A 15,992-nucleotide genomic window follows, 5' to 3' on the forward strand; every position below is an offset into this window, starting at 1 on the left:
GTCTTTTATTTGTAGATATTTTCTTCATTCACAGCAGCCGCGTTTCCTCCCGACTGATCGAGTTGTATGCGGACGGCGCCTATTTTAAGAACTCCCCATAATGGCATAAATATATTAAATAATGTAAAGATCAGATAGATCTACAGTCCGCTACAAGAGAATATTACTCCTTTTTATTATAGTCACGGCGGGCTTTTTGGTCTGGAAGCTAAAAAAGAACCCGGTGAAATTTTGACGAAAAATATTTCAAGCTGTAGAAAAGGCCCGCAGGCTACTCTTAAGTCGTAAAATGTTGGTCAATGGGCCTGATTCAAAAAAATCGTTTTGCGTATTTGATTTGCATTTGATTTAAACACAGTTTATACTTCGTGTTCTTTTTTTAACATTTTGCTCACGGATCTTCGAAGGATACAATGTTGTTAATCGACTCTGCGACTCACCAGTTATCTTGACTTTAATTAGCGACCACAAAACTTTCAGGCCGCTTGCAAAGGAAATTTTATTGCTATCCAGAACTGTGTTCATTCGTCGAGTTACTTGTTTACCCCTCATTTCACCTGCTTTACGCGTGTAGACTCAAATTTGAATATTATTGTTCCGCGAGGAGGCGCCAAAATGCGCATGCGTCGCAGTTGTATACAATTACTAAAAGCAGATTTCGAGCAATGCAAGCGTTATTTTGGTCTTGCAGGCAAAGAATATGGAAGGTAAAAAAGCCTCTTGCATGCTGCAATTCAAGGGTGAAGCGAAACTTACATCAGAAGAATTTGTCAAAGTCTTCAAGGAATTCGACAAAGACGGTAAAATAATTTTCAACAATACAATACATAAAATGCATCTGACACGGTTTTGAATACAAATCAGAGTCAACGTCTACTTCTCGTTGGACTTCCTCATTTAGGTAATGGCTTTATCGAAGCAGATGAACTCACCGATTTTCTAGTTGCTCTTCTAAGCGAAACTGGTAACGAGGTAAGCTGCAAATGATGTTGAGTAATATGCAAAAATCAAACCAACAGCGATCAAACGGCAACTACAACAATCTTATCAGAGTTTTACTTGAACCTTGCATCTTCTTATTTATACTATTCTTTTACCCTAACGATCTCACAAGTCATCGTAATTTGTCCTTAAGTTTTTCCTTGTTTTCCTGTATTACGTTTGCTTTGTTGAACGCATTTGGATTTAAAACCACAATAAAAAGATATATTTATCTTAAGTTATCATATGTATATTTTACTTCTTAATTTGGACTTACAGTCGACACTATCCTACTCCAAAACAAGTATTCGCGGATGACAAATATTAAATTTCAATCTCGAAGTCGTGAAGAAGATATATCTTCCTTCTTCTTTTAAAATGCATTATTAATTTTCTTGCATTTTCACTCAAGTAACTTTCTCGAAAAAGTCTCGTAAAATTTCTTATGATTCATGTAAGTCTATGGTTATTGATTTGCAAACTGGTTTTTTTGGGATTCAGTTACGTTTAGCTTCACAATGAATAAGACCGTAAACCTTGCGTGTCTTGTTACAAGCGCAAACGGAAGAAATGTACAAAAGGGAACCGTATTTATTATTTTGCTTCAAGAAGATACTTTAATAAGGGGCCTCGTCTGTACTCATGAATGCAGCTTTGCATTATATTTGCCTTCTTGGTTAAAAAAAGTATTTTACCAAGAAACCTGTGAGTCTCTTGCGATCCGGATATTCTGCTTTGAGGTTACTTTCTGTCATTTTCACGTTACTTTATATCTTTTTAATTAAAAGCGGCTTGCTGCGAAGATCCTTTTTTTTTTTTTTGCCCAACCCATGTTCAGAGATTCAAAACGTAAACCCGCACTGACAACACCGTTACCAAGAGCTTCGAATCAATCAAAGCTAACCAACAGTGATTGAATTTTACAAGGAAACATTGTTGCAGCTCAGTTTTGAAAACAGTGTTTGAAAATTTGAAAGAAGAAACAGCTGATGGGCAAGGAGTTTTTCCTTACGACTCGCCCATAACCTATTTATAGTTTTGTCCAACATTAAGCTCCTGTGATGTTTATTCTTATCCGGCCAATAAGGTGGCTAGATCATGTTTTGCATTAAAGAAGATGTAAACGGATTTTTTTCAAGGAATAAACAACTTTGTGTCTGCCAGAATCCTTTGGCAACTACTCATGAAAAACACTCACGCACACTTATCTGATTATGTCAGTCCAGAGTTGCATTCAAATTGAAATCGCAGTAAACTTGAACATAAACTAAGAAGGGTTTTTCATCATGACCTGAGGGCCTTTCCTTTCAATCATTTAAGACCAATTTGCCGCAATTTTATCTCCACAGGCATTTTTTCTTCGAATAGGTATAATAAGCATATTGGTCAATTGTTCCTTATTATCATTTAATAATAATTGTCATGTTTACTATAAATATTTTACGAAATTGAGACCACTAAATTATTTTTTGGCTTTCACAAAACAGATAAAAGTTTTTTTCTTGCAGCTTTTTTTGCAAGAAAAAAGTAACTTCATAAATACTCATGATCATATAAATGTAATTGTCATATCATCGAATGAGTTTGTCGACCACATTCCATCGACTTACTAGTTTCCGTTGTTTAACAAAGATACTCTTATCGAATGAGAAAATACCATCCATTAGCTTTTATGAGCTCTCAGGCACCCTTTCGAGATTTGTGCCACGTTCAAAACAATGACGGGAATGGTCGTTTTTCACGCTTACGACAATCACACAATATTGTAGTTAGAATTCTTCTTTGGACTTTCCTTTCATTCATTAACACTAGCTTAGCGCGAAAAAGTTGTTTGCATCCACCGCAGTTACACTAAAAATTCAATACCCTATGAAATTACACAAGAAAGTATTATCATAATTGTGTTGAGTTATCATAATAATCTTGTTGCTTTACATAAGGCAAAACCTTTCAAGTTTAAGATGGTAAATTATTCATTCAAAATTTTTAACGAATCGTAAAGGTGAAAGGAAGGCTATGACATACAGATACAAAATAGACAGGTCTCGTATCATTTCACCAATATTTTACCTTATCAGGCTCTCGTTTGCACAGCACGGATCAATTCGTATTTTTATTTGAATTTCAAAACTATGTTAACTAAAAATTAAGAGACCAAAGTTTTAAGCCTTGGTTTAAAAAGGACACCTGTTTATTTTAACCCGCCATTGCTAATTTTAAGATCTTGAGAGCTGGATCGAGGAGAAAATGACGTCAAAGGCTCACTAGTTCAAGAATGCAATGCGTGTGTACCCTACCGTGTAGCAAACCGTGTAGTAAACGGCCTTTCGATAAAAATCAAAGCTCAAAATTATGCCAGACAGGTGTTAAGCTATCTGAAGGAAAAAAGGAAGTGATTTTCCTCTTATTACAGGGGCACTTTAAAAATTTCATTAATAATTCATGAGCCTAACATTCTATCAAAACACCGATGAAACGTCACGTGTATGAGCTTTATACCCTGATAAAACACTTCTCGTTAGTATTCTTTATATAAAGAATACTAATAAGGCATAGCTTGTTTTTCTTGTATTCTAATATTCACCTCTCACAATTTGAACCATATTTGTTTTGAGTCCAGAGGGACACGCTCTTTGTGGAATGTTTTTTAAGCCGTTCAAGAAACCTCGCAGCACGTGTTTTATCGAGTCTAAAAACACTCGGCTACGCGTCGTGTTTTAAAACCCCGATAAAACACTGCTGCTCGTTTTTTAAACATTACTTTAAAGTTACGAATTAACGTCCCTCCTTTTGCAGGGAAAATTTGACAATTTCTTATATTAATTAGTGAATTCGTTACTATTCGTGCAGAACCCAAATGAAGAGGAACTAATCGAATTCAAGCAGTTCATTCTAGACAAGTTTGATGATAATTTTGATGGCAAAATCAGCATGCCAGAGGTAAGAAAACTAACCGTGATGGAAGCCATCAAGATAAACGTATGAAAAATTGGCTCAAACAAAATAGAACGTATTACTGGGGGATCCGGGAAGAAATCTCGTAATTCCAAATCTAAGTATTTCTTTTCCCGTTTTTTATAGTTTTCTGTTGTTTACCCATCCTCTTTCAGAGGCTCGGGCCCAGAGTGATTTCTTTCACGATCAAGGTGTTTTTGGCCACGGGGGAGGACCCCCATATGTAAAGGGGAGGGATGTTCGTCGTCTCGCTTAGGGGTGTAAATTTCGGATTTTGGTCTCACTTGGGGTGTTCTGGGCAAAACGTCATCAGATGTGGCCGTGAAGGTCTCCTTCAGGGTTGCGCGCGAAGAAATATAAAAGCGTATGTTTACACTTTTACATTTCTTCAGGAAGGTGAAAGTATTATATAATAATGTCTTTGCCATTATTAAAAGTCACGGTATTTTTCGTTTTTCACTGTTTTAATATGGTCTCTCTTAGGGGTCATTAAAGCGCCTGGGCCACGCCCAAATTGGTCTCTTTCTGCGGTTTAATTTAAAATTTCCGACAAGCATCTCTCCTCTTCTTATATGGGAGTCCCCTCCGGCGGTTTTGGTTCCATTCCGTGTCAGAAGCCTTTTGCAGTCAATGCACAGTCTTTGATGCCTGCCGATCCTGTTCTTGTTGTGCATTAAAAAAAAAAAAAAAACCACTGAAAAGTAACGTCGAGTTACATTAACGGATAAGGCCTCAAGCGAACATTTCCAGTTTAAAAGGACATCGAAAATCAATTGGGATTCCCCTTTATTAATTTTTCTTTGATTAAGGCTTAACTGAGTTTTTTTTTTACTCCAAAGGGGTAAATCCTTGACTCCAGCTCTTTTAAAAGTGTACACTTTTACATCCGAGATTATCCCTGCTCAAACTGAGTTCCCTAGCATGGTAAGGGTGTCCACTCAAAACACTTGCCTTGCTGGGCTGAAATTCAATTCTTTCTTCTTTGACTTCATTAGTTGGAAAACATTCTTCCAACAGAAGAAAACTACTTGGCGCAGTTTCGGGATGAGTTTCAAGCGAACAAAATGGACAGCGTACAATTTATCAAGGTACAGGGTAATATGGGCTGATGTAATCAAATCGCAATACGATCCCTTCTAGGATATGACGACAAAAGTATCATGATTTGCGTCTCTGATTTTCTGTAGCGCTTATAGCATCGATGTAATTAAAGGGGCTATTCGCATTATTTTAGGGTGTTCAGGGGAAGTCTTAAGTTATTAAAATAATTAATTGAAGCTATGATCCTCGCAGTTTTGGACGCAATTTTTTTTTGCAATTGCGTAAAAAAGCCTGAAAAAGCCAGGACTTCAACGGAGTTTGAACCCGTGACCTCGCGATACCGGTGCGACGCTCTAACCAACTGAGCTATGAAGCCCACTGACGTTGCGAGCTGGTCATTTGTGGGTTCCAATGTTCCCGTGAGGAATGAATCAACGATGAAATGATATATGAAATGCGGATATGAAATCAAGTGAAGGTATGATCCTCGCAATTATAAACGCAATTTTTTTTGCAATTGCGTAAAGAAGCCTGAAAAAGTCAGGACTTCAACGGGGTTTGAACCCGTGACCTCACGATACCGCTGCGACGCTCTGACCAACTGAGCTATGAAGCCACTGACGTTGGGACCTGGTCATTTGTGGGTTCCAATGTTCCCGTGAGGAATGAATCAATGATGAATGATATATGAAATGAATCATATATGAACTGCGGATATGAAATCAAGTGAAGCTATGATCCGCGCAGTTATATCATTTCATCGTTGATTCATTCCTCACGGGAACATGGGAACCCACAAATGACCGGCTCCCAAAGTCAGTGGCTATTTGAACCTTACGGCGCCTGCTTACTCTTCGTGCTAACGTAAATGCCCTAATTAGAGCCGCTTTTGATTGTTCTTCACGAAAACCAATGAGAAGACACTTTTTTTCAGGGTTCCCCCTGAGCTCTGCTCTCCCTCAACCAAGAGAAGAGCTCTGGGGTCTAGATTGATTGGATCGTTATAGGACTCAGCTCTATTCTGTTTAGGATTAAGATTAAGGCATTGTTATACTCAGCATTTTTCTTGCAACTCGCGATAGCCTATAGAAATCTTGTTGCGACGAAAGTTCTCACATTGCAAAGAAATTTCCTGATGGGTGCTACTCTAGGCCATTCGGTTTATAAACGTTTCTGGCAACTTGGCTTGTTTTCGACGATCACATGAAGTTAAAGGAACATTTTCATTTGCCGCAAACTGTTGCGAAATAAGTTGGAGGACGGATTTTACACTGCTCAATGATTGAGAAATTCGTTGCAACATGAATCGAGGCGTTGTGGAAAGTAGAACTCAATTGTACTATCCGAAACTGTACATGTTTCTGCAACTTGTCTTGCCGCCTTGGCCATGGCATTGCAATTCAACTGCTGCGCGAAAATTAGCACAATTTGACGACGCCTAAGGCTTTATTGCTTTTGTTTTATATTTTTTTGTGCTCATTGTTTCCTGAACCAATCACAAGAGCCTCTCTAACACCTGTGTCTCTTTCCCTTTTTTCCCTCGAAAGCCGTAATATAAAGAAACTGATAGTAGGTTTCGCCATCTTAAATGTCTAAATGTTGCATTCTTGCAATTGTAATGAAAGAGACTTACATTCTTTTCTACCTCGATTTTGTAGTATACAGAAGATACGTCATCATCACCTTTGTGATGCACCTTTACATCCAAATTTGCATTCGCACTGGCAAAGATCCCGATCCTGTTCGGAGCGTTAATCATTTTCCGAGTTTGAACGCGTCTGCATCGATAAGTACGTCTCTGTAGAAGGGTAATAGGTCCCGTTGCTTTGCTTTCTCGATGTTTTCTTTTAGATATGGAATCACTATGACAGTGACATGAGTGGGTATCTTGAGGGAGATGAAATCGATGCCTTTCTCAGGGACATGCTGCAACAGCAGGGCTGCAATGCAAATACTCAGCTAATCAAAGACTTCAAACAGTTCATAGTAAGATTACTATCGAATTGTATGGCTCAGACCAATAGGAATAACTTTCGTGTTGAAATAGCAGAGGGGGTGGCGAAGCAGATCTCTTATGGAATTAGATTCCTGCAGGAGTCCATGGCTAGGAGCGATCAAGCCCTATAGTTAGCTTTTGTCGCGGCATTTTTACAGACCGATGTATTTTCAGCCTACCTTTTCCCACGAAAAAGCAGTTTCGGTCCGGTGACGCAATGCCGTCAAGTTAGTTTCCTGTGATAGGTTATCGGGCCCCGAGAGAGTCTCATTCGAGTGAAATTCAATCCAAAAATAAATCGGTCTATGAAAACTCCGTGACAGGAATATAGGGCAATTATTCGCTCCTAGAGTGGGAGGCGGTGGCCTCATGGTCAGTGTGCTCGACTCCGGATCAAGTGGTCCGGGTTCGGATCCTGGCTGGGGACATTGTGTTGTGTTCTTGGGCAAGACACTTTACTCCCACGGTGCCTCTCTCCACTCAGGTGTATAAATGGGTACCGGCGAAATGCTGGGGTTAACCGTGCGATGGACTAGCATCCCATCCAGGGGGGAGTAGAAATATTCCTAGTCGCTTCATGCTAAGGAAACCGGAGATAAGCGCCGGCCTGATGGGCCTTCTGGCTCGTAAGCAGAGACTTTACCTTTATTCGCTCCTAGTCATGGGTTCCTGATTCCTGTTCATATCAAGATTTCATTTTACCAGTCACATATGTAGATATTTCCACCCCATCTGATAATTTATAGCCGAGGCAAAAAAAAAAGTTCTAGGTGTTCACTATCGATCACTTACGTCAAGGCGCCATGTTGGTGAAACGTCAGCCATGTTGATTTCTTAAATGAATCGTTTAGGAATTGAGCTTAGCGACATTCTTATTTTTAGTGTAAAACAAAGCCGCTTGGCTGGTGAGTTAAACCAGTAGAACCTGCAGAAGCATCAGTGAGATTGTGTAATGTTGATAACCTCCCACACAGTGTTGAAACCACTTCTCTTCGTCATTACCGCTATCGTTATCATTGCCATTGTCATTACCGTTACCGTTATCGTTAGCGTTTCGTTATCGTTATCATCATCATTCTACTTCACCATGTGATCTTTCTTGCTTTAAGATGGATCATCACGATGACAACAAGGATGGGAAAATTGGTTTAAAGGAATTGTCCAGGTGGGTTCTCAATTGGTCGTTTTATATAGTTTTACTGAAAACACTGTCAATTGATTTTACCAGTAGTGTAGTTTTAAAACGCAGTTTTTATCAATCTACGGGCGACCTTTAACCTGTAAGGCATTAACTAAAAAATACTCTGTTTTGGTTTTTCACAACTTGCGAGAGTTATCCAAAGCGAAAGTCTTGGGAGTGCACTATAAGTTTCTGTAGACTAGTTATGCCAGTGTTTGATATAATAGTTATTTGGACGCCCAATCGCTCAACACTTAATACCGTATATTATTATTTACTCAACAAACTAAGCCGCTTCTGATTGGTCAATGACGAATGCATAAATCGGTTATAGAGTGCAATACGGAAGTTTTGCTATGGAAACAAAGCGATGGAGTGATTTTGTTGAGTATATAATAAATAAAAGATCGTTACTCGTGATGTTTTGAGAGGCGTAGGCGAGTGCAATTTGAAAAGTTTCAAAGCATCACGTTTTGAAAGTTTTCAAATTTCACGATAATTTTCAAATTGCACTCGCTTACGGCTCGTGCAATGTTGAAAAGTTTCAAAACATCACTCGTGCCGATAAAATCGCGAAATGCACTCGCTTTCATTCGATTTCCTATACAAATTACCACAAAAGACGTATACGACATGATATATTTTACGGATCCAAAGAACCGGCTCAAGCGGAATGATTAGACTGAACTATGTGATTGTATTATCAACCGGTGAACAGCCCGGACCGTTGAACATAGATGAGCGTTAGTACTGCTTAAAAGAGCAAATAACAAAAACTTTTGAATGACCTGAAGGTAACTGTCTCGATCCCAAAGTGAGAGCTGGCGAGCTCCGACAAGCTCGTCATCCATGAAGGATGCCAGAAAAATTACTAGTTAGATACCTAATATGCAAAGTTAAAGAAATTAATATGTATTACTAAGTTATGCCATACATAATTGTTTCCTAAATCCGAACAGTGGTCTCATCCTTTATGTGTATCTGTATTTTCACGCAGCAATCGTTAAACTCCTCTTATCTTAATAAAGCCTTTCATTTTCGTATAACTGGCAGCGAAGAACAGGCCAGACCACACCGTGTAAGGAGAACAAAAAGGTCTCCACACGTCATGCATTTAGAGAACTTCTTGTCTTATTCACTGTGGATAATGTGAAGTTTCCTATCCATAATGCAATGTAATTACTGTATATTATACATTATTTTATTTCAAATTATTGTTTGCTAGCATTCTGCCAAAGGAGGAAAACTTCTTTGCAAAGTTTCAGGTAGGTGTGAACTCCGTTCATGCTGTAAATTGTACGTTGAAGGCGAACAACAAAAAGGCACGAAGCCAGTTGTGAGGGAGAGTTCTCTATTCCCCATCTCACCACCCCCTCCTCATTGGATTGACTGAACACCACGCAAAGTTTGATAAATACCAACGATGTAGCATTTTTTTCATATTCACCTCACATAGTCACTGTCCAACACTGATAACACTTAGTTCAGGTGATTGGATAGCGAAGTGGACGTCGTACTTGCACTCCCAGAGTTTTGCGAAGTACGGCAAAGAGGGTTAGGCTAGGTTCGTCCTCCGCTTATGCTGTGAGGCGTAGTGGGGAGAAGCCGTCTGTCGTTAGCCTGTGTACAACCGCCCGCTTTCCGAAAAAAAAAAATCGGAGAGGTGCGTCTGTGATTTACCGTTAGTATCGTGTTCCGGAATAATTTTGCATACATTTTAATTGATCTACGCTGACCAAAATTTGCAGGGCTCATATTTCGTTGGAGCTAAATTCTCAAAATGGTGGTCAATGAGGTAGATTTCAAACGTGCATTGAAGAGCGTCTCGGATAGTTTTAAGATACCTTGGCTTTATTGCATAGAAGCCCTCTTTAAAGGAAAGGATGTATTTGCAAGCCTTCCAACCGGGTACGGCTCTGATCTTCAGAGCAGCACAGATCGTTGCCGATGAGCTGTAATTTTCCTCGATGTGTTCACATCTCAAATATTCCAGGGCATTACGCTTTGTAGATTGTGCTTGAGAATGGCTAGGCTGGTCCGATCAAGGCGTTGGGATTACATTGACTGGTAAGGAATAGCGGGAGACGTTTTCGAGTGGACAATCTTTTGAATAGTGCTATATGCACCTCGTGAAGAGCGCTTTCGTTTCTTTGCGCTGACAACAATTCCTACAAATGTACGTCGAATCAATTTCCACTTTACTCTCCATAGATAACAATTCCGCTCGTACTTTAAAAGAAAAACCTCTTTGACAATCAAAAAGATTTTTATTCGTATTTTGTACCGTGCTCAAAGTACACACGAACTCATCGTAAAATCTCTCACGGTAGTTCTCACGGTGTTGATGTGGAGAAAAAATTTAAAAAAAGCTCGTTGTCTCAATGATGTAATGATCGATGGGTAATAACCAATCAAATCATTTTCCACACATTCCAGGAAAATCACGTGGTATGGAACACGATTATCAACGGTAAATCACAGACGCTCCTCTCCGATTTTTTTTTTTTTCGGAGAGCGGGCGGCTGTACACAGGCTATCTGTCCGTTCGCCATCTTGCTTGCATTTGCCATAGATGGGCCTTGGTCGGAGACGATCTCTTAAATTCCATCTATCTATCGCTTCCTGGGTCGAACTCGGGCTCTGGCAGCATTTCCTCTGATGATGTAGGCTTTGGATGCAGGCTGATTTGGTGGCATTCTTGTCACGTGACCGAACCACTTGATTTTCTGCTGGTCTATGTACTCCGTCACTGGTCTTACTACTACATTACCCTTTTTCCAAAGAAATACACCAAAATGGGTGTCGCAGTTTTAACACTTTTAACAAACTGTACTATTTGGAAGGATTAAATCTATCCAACTGTTTCACGTAAACGCAACTTTATGATGCCTTCAAAAACTCATTAATAATTCACGAGCCTATTATCCTCTCAGATGACAGAAATCAGTCACTTGCATACATCTTTATAGCCGGTATAGAATGATCATTCTGAATTAAGCCCGGAGAGGGTTTTGATTTCGGTCTCGGGGAAATCGGGGTACAATACATAAACAATGAATCATCACTGAATTATTATGAAAATATGATTACCGTGATCGCTATATAAAGATCGCTAGTGATTTTTTATATAAATATCACTTCTGCTCTTTATAAATAGTCCTCATAATTTTTCATCGAAATTTCAGCCATTACAAACTTTTACCCATCCTCCTTCCAAACTTCTTCAAAAAATTAAATGTTGTCAACCAAAAAATTTAACGACTCTGCCGTCATGGTAATGTTTGCATCTAGGCTTTGGATTTTTTCCCGTTTCCACGTGGAACCTTGCTTCTCGTTAGCTGCTTGTTTGTTCAGTCTTGCATTCTGCCACTGTGCGACTATTGAAAGACCCATTTGTGACAGATCTGTTGATTTTGAAAAGGATTTTTTCCAACAAGGCTTTTCCTTCATCAGCAGTTTTCAATTCTCTGAACTTTCTCTTACGCAGCATTTTTAACCAACCTTCTTCAACCACCGACTGCAACAAAGAAAGAACTGAAGGGAAAAAAATGCTTTTAAAAGGGTTGTCCTAAAAGCCGGAAGCCGGAATCCGGAATCACAGGTCATTGTTTTACCAATACAGAGAGTAAAAACTCCTAAACATTCATAAAGCTAACCTTAGGCCTAAAAACGTTTGTTTAGGCCTAATTAGGCCTAAGGTAGCTTTTATGAATGTTTTAGGAGTTTTTACTCTCTGTATTGGTAAAACAATAACCTGTGATTCCGGATTCCGGATTCCGGCTTTTAGGACAACTCCTTTTAAAATTACCATACTGGTTATGAGGTCCACTTGTTTTCCTTGTATGCTAATATCTTCCCCGCACAATTTGAACCTTTGTTCGGACTCCCGAGGGACACAATTGTCATTGAATGTTTTGAAGCCGTTTAAAAACTCGCAGCATGTGTTTTAATCGTGACTAAAAACACTCGGCTACCCGTGTTTTTAACCCTATAAAATACTGCTGCTCGTTTTTTAAACATTACATATGAAACACCATGAATGCTTAACAAGATGCACTCATTAATTGAAGTAATAGGTTATCATGGAAGCAAAAGACCCATCTAAAACACTGCATATGTGTGTTTAAACGCGCGCATCTCAAAAACGAATGCGGTGACCCTCATTTTTTATTGCTGGAGTTTTATTGGCACGCTAATATAAAGCTCCTTGCAAAGTAAAAAAAAAAAATGCTCTGGAGCGCATTCATAGCCACCTTCACAATTGGGAAATTTTAAGGTGCCTCTAAATCCTTTCCAGAATTTTTTTATAAACTTTGCAGAGAGTTTAACTTAGTGTGCTAATCACTTCCAACAATAAAATGGGGTCGCCGAGTTCGTTTTTTGAGTATAAGAGCTTAGACACAAATCTAGGGCGTTTTAGATGGTTCTTTTGTTGCCATGGTAATTTATGACCTTCCCCATTAATATGTGCCCTTGTTAAGCAGTTATTGTGTTTCATTTGGCACCATAACATTGCCTTTAAGTGAAGCATTGTTGTAGAGGTCATCCTTCTAATCAAAGTCCCCTCCAAATTGTTGAAATTGGTTTTAAGTCACCTAATTGACCGAATGCAAAAATGGCCGCCAACAAATTATTTTCTTTTTTGTTTGTGTTAATTAGCCTAACTAGCCTCGTTTTAAAGCCCAAATTCTTTCAATTTTACGCGTGTAAACCCGGCTAGTTAGGCTAATTAACACAAAGACAAAAGAATAATTTGTTGGCGGCCATTTTTGCATTCGGTCAATTAAGCCAATGATATCCTTGTTGGCCTCGCGTTGCCGTCCGTCGTCGTCGTTAGCAAGTACTTCTGAAGTGTACGGATGTTGCCAATGAGAAATCACCTGGTTCCCGTCTGTTCACTGCAGTTAGTGCCAACAGCTGTTGGGTGTGTTAATAATGTATAGAAACGTGACCATCTGCATGGAAGTAGTACCCTTTGCAAGGAGTAAGTTTCACATGGCGGTCATGAACTGGGCCTCTCTTGTTTCAACCAAGCCCTGGGCCACGAAGATTAGTTCCATCTTCCGATACTTTGATTTTCATCGCTCGTGAATTCAAAACAGACTCCTTGTTAATTACAGCGGATCCGAGATCACAGATCTACTGCATACCGGCTGTAAATATTAATGGCGCCTGTCCAGAATTGCTTTTAATTAGATGCATATGGATTTCCATAAGCGTCACGAGGTGTCTCCTTGCTCTTCTCCCAAACTTCAACATCACTTTAAGCTTATGTCTCAGAATACAGACATGCAATTACATCGCAGCTTCTGAAGTAAAACGAACAAATGCATTTCCCAGCAAGGATGCACAGTCAGTTAGTGCACGGCCTTGGTGCAAGAAGTCCTGAGCTCGATTCCCGGATCTCGCATCCTTGTTTCGACTTCTTTCCTTTCCGTGTAGCTAAGTAGCTTTAAATACCCGTAAAACGGAGCACTGATGAGAGGGGGGAGTATGAGACGCACCGTCGACCTCAGTTTGTCAGTTGAATTTCTGTTACGAGTTATCGACGTTAAATATGGTTACTTTACTTTACTTTACTTTACTTCCCCTAAGCTAAAAATAAAGTTAACTTTACCCTTCTGTTATTGTTGGCAATAAATAGCAAACTCGTAACTTAAAGGGACGCTCGTGTTGGATGTCAAAATCGGGCTTGCATCTATTTAGGCATATTTCTGGATATGAATGCTGGCTGCAAGAACGGTGATTGGCGCCTCCACTTATTACTGTAATCAGAAAACAGTAATTTCAAATCTAAATATCTTTAGGGAAGCCAGCGCTATCAAGGGAAGATTTTCGAACGCTGTATTTGATCACTACGATGCGGTAGGTTTTACATAATGAGTGCTTTTCGCGAATGTCCTATATGTATCTCATGTTAAATACGATTTACGCCAAATCATTCGTTGCATTACGTGAATAAAATCATAGTTCCCACATTGGTGGCCATATTGAATTTACTATCTTTCTTATTGGAACTGCCAAACTTCTGGGAAACTTTTAGTAAAGTTTTTAGCAACAATTATTTTTAGGATGAGTCGTGGAGTATGAGAAATGTGAGAAATCATAGATAATTTGAATTTAATGATATGCGAGCTTAATGGCATCGTCGTTTTCGATAAACATTAATTTTCAAAGGGAATTGTAGCTTCTATGGCGTTTTTAATTTTAATTGCCTTTTTTTTTTAATAAACGTGCTGTCTATGCTAGGACAACAGTGGAGAGATTGATGCTTCGGAGCTATTGGTTCTTCTGCGTGACGTAATGAAGAAAATGAAATTGGTAAGGAAGAGTGAATTTTAATGGCACCTCCACTAAAACACACAAAATAACTTTAAACCACAGAACATAATGTTTATGATATAAATTTTTCTTGCTTTTTTTTTCCAACGAAAGTGTTTGTATCCAAATGAATGAATTTCAAGAACGCATGTTTTGGTTTTCATATTTCCCGGGCGCCGCCATCTTGAATAATTGTGATGTGTCATGGTCGCCCTATTCTTTCACAACAAAGGCTCTTTGTGTGAAAAAAATAAAAAACCTTAATTAAATAACAATGACCACAACCAGGTTTTCTAAGCCAGCGAGACTGATCACCCCCAGCAAACCAATGTCTTAACGAAAACCGCTGGTCAGCAACCTGGTTCTGGTCATTGCTGTCTGAGGTCTTCCAAAACAATAAGACAATACAATAAGTGCTAATCATTCCACTTCCCATAAGGACTTTTCAGGGCCAATGAAACACGATGAAGGAAACGACAGACATAGCTGTTAAGAATCCCAACTGGCCAGAGGCAAGCCAGTTGGCTATTTACAAGTGCAGCTGAAAATTAAAACCAGGACTACCAGGATCGTATCCAGCTAGTGGTTAGAGCGGGTTTTGAACCCGGATCCTCGGATCTCAAAACAAACGCACCAAACACTACGCGGCACACTGTCTTTCTTGGCAACCGTAACACGTCACAACCATTCAAGCTGGCGACTCCCGGACAAAAAAAACCAAAACAAGCTGTTTTGAAATCCATTTATTTCGATACAAACACTTTTGGGAAGAAAATTGTCTAACAAATTTGATTGCAATATATTTTTGTTGGTTTAAAAAACGTGCATAGCCGCTTGGAGATACTAAATTTCTCTTCGAGTGTTCGCTGCGCTCACTCGTGAAATATTTTTCAACACTCGAAGAGAATTTTGTACCTCCAAGCGGCCATATAATATCCTCTATATATTTTTTGGCGGTTTTTCAGTAAAAAGATACATTCAGATTCCATCGCTTTCCACCGGCGTCGATGTCGAATGTACAGATTGGTAGGTTATGTGACAGCATTAATTGATTTCAGCATCCGTGGCTTCGGGTCAACTCTCGATTTGGCTTCGGAAGTTTGATTGACAGAACTGGTGAAGCGCAGTTTGGCCGTTGGCGTTTGAAAATGAGATTCCGCAGAATTATGAAAATTGCAGTAATCAGGCGCTAATAATCACGCTGTCTTCGGTTTTTGTTTAAGTGTCCCTGACGGTTTTCAGATTGTCGCCCAATTTTGGACGCCATCTTCTTTCCTTATGTTAAGACTACGGCATATTTGCTATGTCGACGGTGTCAGTTATGTCAAGTTGACAAGTTTGTGTTCAAGACCTTGTCGACATAACTGACTGATAACGGTCGAGCCAAGTAAAGATGCATATGAATGTAATTCATTCCAGGCTTTTATCTAGGAGCCAGACAGCGCCCAGAACTGGAAAAAATGAGAGATGTTGTCCTTGGTGGTTTCGGACAAAAATAACGATGGAAAACTATCTCGA

General features: G+C 39.3%; 1 protein-coding gene across 1 annotated transcript; it reads left to right on the plus strand.

The window, feature by feature from the left end:
- The first annotated feature begins 645 nt into the window (after positions 1 to 645).
- LOC137975040 (calretinin-like) lies at positions 646 to 9,508 on the plus strand. Its single transcript, XM_068822076.1, has 7 exons — positions 646 to 800; positions 902 to 972; positions 3,832 to 3,921; positions 4,932 to 5,024; positions 6,829 to 6,963; positions 8,083 to 8,138; positions 9,379 to 9,508. Exons 1-7 carry the CDS (start codon positions 701 to 703, stop codon positions 9,491 to 9,493), a joined length of 660 nt encoding a protein of 219 aa, XP_068678177.1. The 5' UTR covers positions 646 to 700; the 3' UTR covers positions 9,494 to 9,508.
- Positions 9,509 to 15,992: the final 6,484 nt, after the last annotated feature.

The sequence above is a fragment of the Montipora foliosa genome, chromosome 1 (assembly GCF_036669935.1).
Source record: "Montipora foliosa isolate CH-2021 chromosome 1, ASM3666993v2, whole genome shotgun sequence".
Classification (NCBI taxonomy): domain Eukaryota; kingdom Metazoa; phylum Cnidaria; class Anthozoa; order Scleractinia; family Acroporidae; genus Montipora; species Montipora foliosa.

Excerpts from the sequence above, each read along its gene's own strand:
- LOC137975040 (XM_068822076.1), top strand. The coding sequence starts at position 701 with ATGGAAGGTAAAAAAGCCTCTTGCATGCTGCAATTCAAGGGTGAAGCG. Across the intron at positions 973-3,831 it reads TAAGCGAAACTGGTAACGAG|AACCCAAATGAAGAGGAACT; the intron begins GTAAGCTGCAAA and ends CTATTCGTGCAG. Across the intron at positions 6,964-8,082 it reads AAGACTTCAAACAGTTCATA|ATGGATCATCACGATGACAA; the intron begins GTAAGATTACTA and ends TCTTGCTTTAAG.